Below are 9,221 nucleotides of genomic sequence, written 5' to 3' on the forward strand. Positions count from 1 at the left end.
GGCCAATAAATTATTACATGTTCAAGGTCTTCAAATCCTAATTTTTACTCTATTCATTAGTATCCCGCCATATTTGATGGGCCAATACTATGGTGCTGAAAGGAAAATTTTTTGGTTAGTGCTGAAAGTATATGTCATAGAAGAAAAAGCAACACGTGTTTACTTTGTTGATGAAGAGTTTTGGACAATTCTGCAGCGTGCCCGGAGGATGTTGTATAAGGTAATTAATTAGTCGAAGATGATTATGATCTTGGGCCTTTTGTGATGGTTCAGCAACAATTTGGTAAAATAATTGGGCTGACTATGGTTTGATTTTTTTGGTTATATTATTGAACAAAGAGGAAGTAATTAAAATGAGTTAATAGTCAAAATCGTCCCTGAAAGATACCCCAATCTCCATTTTAGTCCTTGAAAGATAAAATTAATCAAAGTCGTCCCCGAAAGTTATTCATGTTGGTCGAGTTTGTCCTTCCGTCCTCTCAGGTAGTGACGTGGCTAACGTTTGTTGAGGTGGAACGTTAAGTGCCAGCGTGGAGAGGTCCAGCATGGCAACCGTTAATGCTGATAAGATATGTTTGATTATTTAGGTCAAATTAGTCCTAATGTTACAACCCTAACCCCCAATCTGAAGCATATATGTGCGCGATTCTCAGGTGGCGATGTATGTTTGAGGAGTCGCTGCTATGATGAGTGGAAGCCGGAGTGGTGACCTGCCGTCGCAGTCTATCGGTAGCCATGAGTCGAACTCTGCCATGCGACGGAGGAGGAAGATGAAGGACCAGACTTGCTTTTGTGGGTTGAAGACGACAATCAAGAAATCCGGCACAAGAGAGAATCCGGATAGGTTGTTCCACACTTGTGCCAGATACCCGGTGAGTTAGGTTATGATATATTAAGCTTGTTTTCAATATTCCTTTGTCTATTATGCTGGGTTGTTGAAATTGATTTTATTTTTTTTGGAAAAATTCAGAAGGGAAGTCACTGCAACTTCTTTAGGTGGGTTGAGGAAGATGGGTATGTAGCAGGGGCGGAAACTGATGCAGAGGTTGGTGGGGACTATGATGAATGGAGACTGAATGTGTCATGGAGATTGGGTAGCTTGGAGGGTGAGGTTAGAGTAATGAAGATGCTGATAATGTTCCTGTCAGTTGCAGTGGTAGTGGCTATTGTATTGTGTGTATCACTGTTGTTCACATTAATCTCCAAGTAAAACCACAAATGGAGTGTTATGTTCTTGTGTGTTAGAGGTGTTGTTAGATCAGAGAAATTGAATTAGTTGATATGTAATGATGATGTTAATTATGAATGAAAGTATAGTTTAATTGTCTTTAATTTAACATAAACTTGTTGTTTAAGCTTGATGGGTTTCACTGAGAATACATGATGGTGATGTTTGAACTATTATAAGTATCTTTTCACCAAATAGAAGCATACATGATAGTAGACAAAGTAATTGTAATCCATAACAAACATCATAATTATACTGATATCATATTGTCTTAGTAGACACACCACAAAGGTGATCAAGGATCCAGACAACATTGTTCATGTAAACAAAAAAACATACTAGGCCTAACTTAAATGATCCTGAACACAGAGGCAGTTTACAGAGCCATGTTCCCAAAAAGCAAACTTTTCAACTACATACAAAATATATTTCCTAGTTAAACATATTAATCTTTCTTTCTTGGACGCTTGAACCCTGGAGTAGGCACGAATGTCATGAAGGTTTGCATCTTCTTTGCAGTGGCAGAAGTTGTTCCTTTCAATGTCTCAGCAGAAATGGCCACAGGTGACTGGGTAGAGGCATTTGATCTTGCCTTTTTTTTTTATTACATGCAGTTTGGGTGGCCTGCCTCTCTTTTCACCTTGCATAGGCCAGTTGAAGACCAATTAATTTCAAGTAAATAAAACGAATGCAATTGGGCAGAATAAAAAGCAGCAAATAAATAACCTGAATGTCTTGAACAGGCAGTTGGGTATCTTGCACTGGTTGGGTTCCTCCAGGTTGGTTGACTTCCACAGCAGGTTCTGGCTGGACTGGGGGAGGAGGAAAAGAATGTGATTGAACTTCATTGTTGATGTTTGGGTCATCTGTAGGGGAGCAGGCCCTTTAGCAAGGGCAAGCTGAAGTTGCATTTGCCTAGCTTGTTCCTCAGCATCCTCCTTTTTCTTCTTTGCACAGCTTCTCTTGTTGTGTCCAACTTCACCACAAAACATGCACCTAATTGGGTTGTACTTCCTCTTCATCTTGGTGCTTGACCCAACTGGCTGCTCTCCTTTGTCCTTTCTCCTCTTCTTGGTAGGCCTCCCAGGTTTAGGCTTGATTGGGGGCGGGACAGGGGCAGGGGAAGATGTTTTCTCCCACAAATCTTGTCCTTTAACCGGGTTAACATTGAAACAGTATGTCCTTTTATACGCCTCCATTGTCAACAACTCATGGCAATACTCCTCAATTCTCTTACCATTTTTGTCTTGAATTGCTGAAATTACATGCATACATGGCATCCCTGTGCCCAGTACAGACAGACAAACGTAATGAAAAAATCAAAAGCAACTCTGACTAATTCAGGCTAAGGGAAGGAGTTATAGGGTCTGAATGAATTACCTGTGAGTTGCCAGAATCGACAGGTGCAAGTGTGCTTTCCCAAGTTGACCACCATGTTTGTGGGCCAGCCATGTACTTCAAACAGCTCCTCTTTTTCATCCCCGCACCATTGGGGAGCCCAATGACTAGATAACTTTGTCATGGCTTCTAGTCTGCTTTGCTGAACCGGGGGTAAAATTCCTTGATAAGTGCTCAACTTCAGTTTGTTATCGACCATGCTCTTCATGATTATTCTCCTCACCTCTTCAGCCAAAGTTAAAATCGGCTTGGTCCTCTCATGCTTTATCTTAGCATTGAATGATTCGCAAGCATTGTTGCAAATATTGTCATTCTTAGGATCCTCACTGAAGTAAGTCTTAGTCCAAGCCTCCTTCGGCCACTTTTCAAGATACTGCCAAGCCTGTTCGTTGATGACCTTTACTCTCTTCATGTTCCTCTCGAACTCATTACGTGTCCTTGATCGAGCACACTCCCAAACCAGGTCTTTCAACTCCGTGCTACCCCATTGTTTTGAAAAATTCCGCCACAGATGCCAGACACAGAACCTGTGCTGGGCCATGGGCATGACTTCCTTCACTGCTGGAATGAGTCCCTGCCAGATACAAAGAAACCCAAAAAGATTGTTAGTCAAATGAATCCCTCAATTATGATCATTAAATCAATTTAGTCCTAGAAGTATAACTAATTAAATCAATTTAGTCCTCACTTTCTGCATGTCTGAAATGAGGCACAAGTTGTTACCATTGAAGTTGCCAAGGTCTGATTGCAGCAGCTCCAGAAACCATTTCCAGTTGTCCTTGTTTTCCACATCCACAATTGCATAGGCAACAACAAATATGTGGTTATTGGCATCCTGAGCACACGCCGTCAATATTTGTCCACCGTGCAGGGTCTTAAGAAAAGCCCCATCCAATCCTATCATCGGTCTACACCCAGCCTTAAATCCTTTTTTACAGGCATCAAGACACACATAAAACCTCTCAAACTGAGGAGGACCCTCTGGCATTGGGATTACACCAACGTGAACTGTAGACCCAGGGTTACTTGTAAGCAACTCATTCGCATAGTCCCAGATTAGTCCATACTGAGCAACTTCATCACCCTCTACCACTTTTCTAGCAGCTTTCAATGCTCTAGTGATGCAGGTGCTGTTCAGGTTTACGTTACACTTCCTCACAAACCACTCATACACTTCACGATGTCTCATTGTAGGATGCTTCCTAAGTTTTGGAACAAGTTTGCTTAGTGTCCACCGTTGGGTGGCTGCCCTGTTTTTTCGCCTTCTAGGACAGATATGGTTGTCAACCAGGGTTTTAATCTGCCACGACCCGTCTTGCTTACTACGTGCACAGTATACTACCCAAGGACAACCCTCAGCCTTACACACAGCCCTAACCCGAACATTGTCATTCTTTGTAAACAATATGTTTCTACCTAACTGGATTGTATAGTCCCTAGTTGCATGCATAAAATGTTCCTTTGATTTGAATATCATACTAACCTCAAATTTGAGGTCCCCGAACTTTGCCTTGTCATTATACTGGGGATAGACCGTTGGTGATTCCTCATCAGAGTCTAGTTCCTGGCCTGAGTCCTCCGAGTGCCATGAGTTGAGATCCGAATCATTGTCCTCAAGGGGATTATCCTCTAGGTCTGCCAAATAGAAACCACAAATTAAGTAATCAGTCATGTGACCAAAATTAAATCAACATCTACAAACCAAATGATTTAACCAAATACCTGAATCACTTTCATCCTCACTCTCAGAAGCTTCATAGCTTGAATCGTCAATCTCTATTTCTTTCTCTGCTAATCTGGTCTTAGCAGGCTTGTGCTTCTCCTTAACCTCCCTTTTTTTGTTCAGCCTTGTAGAGTTGACACCATCATCACTGTCACTGCTAGATTCATCATCTCCTAGTACCCTTGGAGGTTTGTAAAGGCTGTCTTCAGCACTCTTATAGGAGTCATGAGAGTCACTGTCTTCCTCAACCTCTACTATCTTCACATGCCTGTCTGCCCTTGTGGTGGTAGTGACCTTGGCCTTACCTTTAGGCTGAGCTGTAGCAGGGGTAGGTTTGGTAGGCTGACTATAGGCCTTTCTCTGCTGTGATGAAGTTTGCACAGGTTCATGTGACTTCTTGGTGGGCTGAGATGATGGTCTGCTGGGCTTAGTGGTTGGTCTAGTAGGCTTAGCTGATGGACCCGTGGGCTTCAATGATGGTCTAGTGGGCTCCTTAGTGGGCTGCATTGGTTGCTTAGTGGGCTGGGTAGGCAGTTTACTGGGCTGACTTGGTTCCTTTGTGGATTGGGTAGAAAATTTCTTGGACTGAGAAGGCAACTTTGAAGGCTGAGATAATCTGCTTCCTTCAGCTGATGCCTTTGTGGACTCAGAGCATGCTTTTTGGTGGGATGGTAACTTGGTGGGTTGAGACTGATGTCTCTTGGTCTGGGTTGGGTTAATTTTAGGCACATCTTCTTCCTGCTCATCAACCACACATGGCTCTGAAACACCATGCTCGAAATACAGGTTGATCAAGTTGAAGTTTCTCCTACAATCCTTCACCATTGCAACCAAATCATCATTTGTCGCCAGCCTCCTCAGCTCATATTCAAGGGAAACTCCTGGAGATTTCCACCAGCACTCCCTAGCCTCAGCATATCCCAGTTCGACATAGTACCCCCTCACAAAGAACACGTCAAGTGTGTTAGCTTCAACTCCCATTAACACCTCTGTGTGATCCGGCTCATAGTATAGATATCCACCCTCATCCTTTTTAAACTTCCCACCATGGTGAAATACAAAAGTCATCGGAGGACCCTCCATCTACAAGTGCAAATAAATGTAGTCAACATCAACATCTAAAACAACTCCTCTCTTACAACTGCATGTAAACACACAGCAAACTACATAATCATAACCATCACAAACCCTCAACTCCCCAGAAAAACCCACCACATAAGGACCAGGAAACCCCTAACAAACGCATACAGAATATCTTCAGGCTAATCCAAACCCTAGCCTCACTAGATGGTTCTTAGAACTAAGTCACCCTAAACCAACGGACACCAACATTGCAAAATCAACAGAAACTGTGAAAAAAATTAAGCCTTACCTATGGCAGTTACTGTTCCTTCCTCCAACTACGAAACTCCTCCGCGACCTCCTCCAACGTAGCAGGGCCTACTCTTCTACAAGCCTCGCACACACAAATACTCGATAACGCCACCAAGTTCTGATCAAAGGATCTTTGGACAGAGTACCAGGGTAGAGAGAAGACGAGGGGTTTTGGAGCGAAAGTGGAAGAGGTTTGTTACGAGAGAAGAGAAGGGCAGAACGTTTGAATATCCACATGTGGCTCATAAACGACGTCGTTCCACTGATTTGGAGCTGAGGGTATGAAACTACGTCGTTTTGCACCTCACCACGCTGGCACTTAACGTTCCACCTCAGCAAACGTTAGCCACGTCACTACCTGAGAGGACGGAAGGACAAAATCGACCAACGTGAATAACTTTCGGGGACGACTTTGATTAATTTTATCTTTCGAGGACTAAAATGGAGATCGGGGTATCTTTCAGGGACGATTTTGACTATTAACTCTAATTAAAATATATGATGGACTGTATTGAGTTGATAATTTTTTGTCAGTTTGACATAATATGCATTTTTTTATTGAGAGAGATGATAATTGTTAATTTAGTTATTGAAATTATCATGACAAAAAAAAACTAAAATTGTAAAAAAAAAAAATTGTTATAGATGAGAACTTGCATAAAATTAATTTTGATTAGAAGTGAGCTGAGAGTAGCATGATTTATGTTTATCAAGTTTTTATATGGATTGTAGTAAATTAAAAAGTTGTTTAGATTATATTACTCAAAATCACTTTTAAATAAAAAATTATTAAAAAAGACATGAACTTAAATAGTTATTTGATATTATGTTATCTTTTTATTTTAAGTATTTAAATAAATTTTATTAATCAAATTTATAATAAAAATTAATATTTATTTATTGAATTAAAATTAGCATAAAAAATTGACAAAATATATTTTATATCAAAAACATAAATAAAGTATATTTTCATATATTATTTATGTTTTTTATATAAAATATATTTTGTCAATTTCTTATGCTAATTTTAATTCAATAAGTAAATATTAATTTTTTTTTTACCAAAGATAGAAGACTCAAACCCGCAACCTCTTAATTGAGTATGAGGAGACTATGCCATTTGAGCTATAATTCATTGGCATTAATTTTTATTATTAACTTGACTAATAAAATTAATTTAAATACCTAAAATATAAAGATAAGATAATATCAAATAACTATTTAAATTCATGTCTTTTTAATAATTTTTTATCTAAAATTGATTTTGAGTAATATAATTCAAACAACATTTAATTTACTACAATCTATTTTGATTTAAAAACTTGCCAAACATAAACCATGCTAATTCTAGCTCACTTTTAATCAACATCAATTTTTTTCGTTTACAAACTTCAATCTAAACATACACTTAGTAATAATAAATTCTTTTTTACAATTTCAATTTTTTTTTTTGTCATGACAATTTCAATAACGAAATTAACAATTAGTATCACCCTCAATAAAAAGAAAAATAAATTGCATATTATGTCAAACTAACCAAAAGTTAACAACTCAAGAGAAAACTTCCAAAAATATATTTACAAAAAAACCCATTTATAACTTCATAGCCAATTCAATCCATCATATATTTACTCACTTCATCTTTGTTCAATAATACAACCAAAAAACCAAACCTTATTGTGAGTCTAAATATTTTTTGGATTCTAAAAGAAAGTCCAATACCATAATCACCATCATTAACGCATTAATTGTACTTAATCTTCATACATCACACTCTGCTATCACGCAAGAATTGTTTGAGACTTTAGCAACAACCTAAATACCAGCAGCGCAAAAATTGTCTGGGACTTTAGCAACAACCTAAACACCAGCAGAAAAATTTCCCTTTCAGCACGATAGTATAACCCTATTTGATGGCCATGATCCCATTTGATTTGAATCAAATGGTGTATTTTTTTTTTTTTGACCTAATCTTGCAACTCGACAAACCAAAAACTATTTAGTAGATTATTAGCTACTATACATATAAGGCGAAATTCAAATTAGTAACGAGTGAGTTAACCACTCAAACCACTCAAATTGGTTGCAGTAGGTCAAGCAATATATCCACAAAATATTACTTCCTGCATGGCTGCATCAACTATCAAATTTTCAAAATATGTTTGAGTTACATTCTCCTTTTTCCTTGTACCATTCATCATATTGATTTATTAAGAGACACGGCAATGTCGCTTATGCTCCAATGTACAACTTGTTCAGATCATCCAATACAAAACTCGATCCAATTGAGACCTAGCACTAAAGCTTTACCCCATTTAGAAATAAAAAATAGGAGCCTCACCCAACAAATTCTAAAGTCTAGGAGGAGGGCACACACATACAAAACAACCTCTCGTCCTAAACCTGTTTGATGAAAAATCCCAAAGAGGATGAACTCACGGATAGAATATCCATCACAAGAAAAAGTTTATCTACAATTGACTAAGACAAAAGAATATAGCTGCAACTTCTTCTACTAGCAGTTTTGCTAGTAGCTTGCTTTTCTCAGTCAAAGCTCGAGGAGCGGCTCCACCGGCCTCTCAAGTAGTCCTCCAAAGAGACGTGCTGCTCGACACTACACATGGAGAGCAAGTCATCTTCCACATCAAGGAGTGCAAGGTTAAGATGTGACTGCAGGTTGCTCGGTGGACACGCTTCATCTTCAAGCATTTCTGGTGCTTTCCTCGCATTAATTTCCGACCTTGCCCACTTGATTACATCAGCATCACCATGAAGGAGCTTAGAAATCTGTGGTCCAAGCAGAACAAATGAGTTCTTCAACAAGAATTGATTCAACAAGCAATCAAACAAGAAGATAAAGTCAATAAGGTGTATGCTATAAGAATTCAGGCACATGATTTCGGATAAGCCAAACAAACAAAAGTCAAGTCATTGTCCATGGAACCAAAAACATCCCATATGCAGCAAAGTGCTTTTTTTCCCTTCCACTTTCATAAGAATATTTAAAAGAGAGGATGATTGGAACCCCAACATCATCAATGGTGAAAAACAAGTTTGAGTATTGGAGTAGAAGTCATATCAACACAGAGCACAACGATTTCAAAAAGAGTAATGCTAGGTAACTAATTTTTTTCAACCAATATCAGTCAACTTTTTTAAAATTATTTTGTTTATCTTAAATTCTAGACCCTAAATCATACCTCTTTATCCTTAAATCCTAAATTATAACCCTAAACACTAAAGTTAGCTAATGCTTACTAACTAAAGTTGGTTTTTTATACTTTCTCGTTCAACAAACATTTTCCCACTTGCTACAAAGTAAATTGTGGACCACTTACAAGGCTCATTTTAGGCCTAGCTCTCGGAGCACGCCTTAAACAAAGTGTGGCTGCTAAGACCATTCTTTCCATCTCCTCATGATCATAGTTATCGCCCAAAGTGGGATCTAACAGTTGCAACACTTTTCCACTATCTAGAAGTGGACTTGCCTGCAAAAAT

At 38.7% G+C, this 9,221-nt stretch overlaps 2 protein-coding genes across 2 annotated transcripts in view; one reads left to right on the plus strand and one right to left on the minus strand.

The window, feature by feature from the left end:
- Positions 545-1,261, plus strand: LOC110264731. Its single transcript, XM_021106773.1, has 2 exons — positions 545-872; positions 971-1,261. The coding sequence occupies exons 1-2, from the start codon at positions 684-686 to the stop codon at positions 1,208-1,210; spliced, it is 429 nt and encodes a 142-aa protein (XP_020962432.1). The 5' UTR covers positions 545-683; the 3' UTR covers positions 1,211-1,261.
- The window catches only part of LOC107606004 (probable receptor-like serine/threonine-protein kinase At5g57670), a 4,343-nt gene continuing 3,380 nt past the window's right edge, over positions 8,259-9,221 (minus strand). Inside the window, exons 9-10 of the mRNA XM_016307964.2 lie at positions 9,062-9,211; positions 8,259-8,510 (exon numbers count right to left, since the gene is read on the minus strand). Coding sequence (XP_016163450.1) covers positions 8,268-8,510; positions 9,062-9,211 — 393 coding nt within the window. The 3' untranslated portion in view covers positions 8,259-8,267. The remainder of the gene's footprint in view (positions 8,511-9,061; positions 9,212-9,221) is intronic.

Source organism: Arachis ipaensis, chromosome B07 (genome assembly GCF_000816755.2).
Source record: "Arachis ipaensis cultivar K30076 chromosome B07, Araip1.1, whole genome shotgun sequence".
Taxonomy (NCBI): domain Eukaryota; kingdom Viridiplantae; phylum Streptophyta; class Magnoliopsida; order Fabales; family Fabaceae; genus Arachis; species Arachis ipaensis.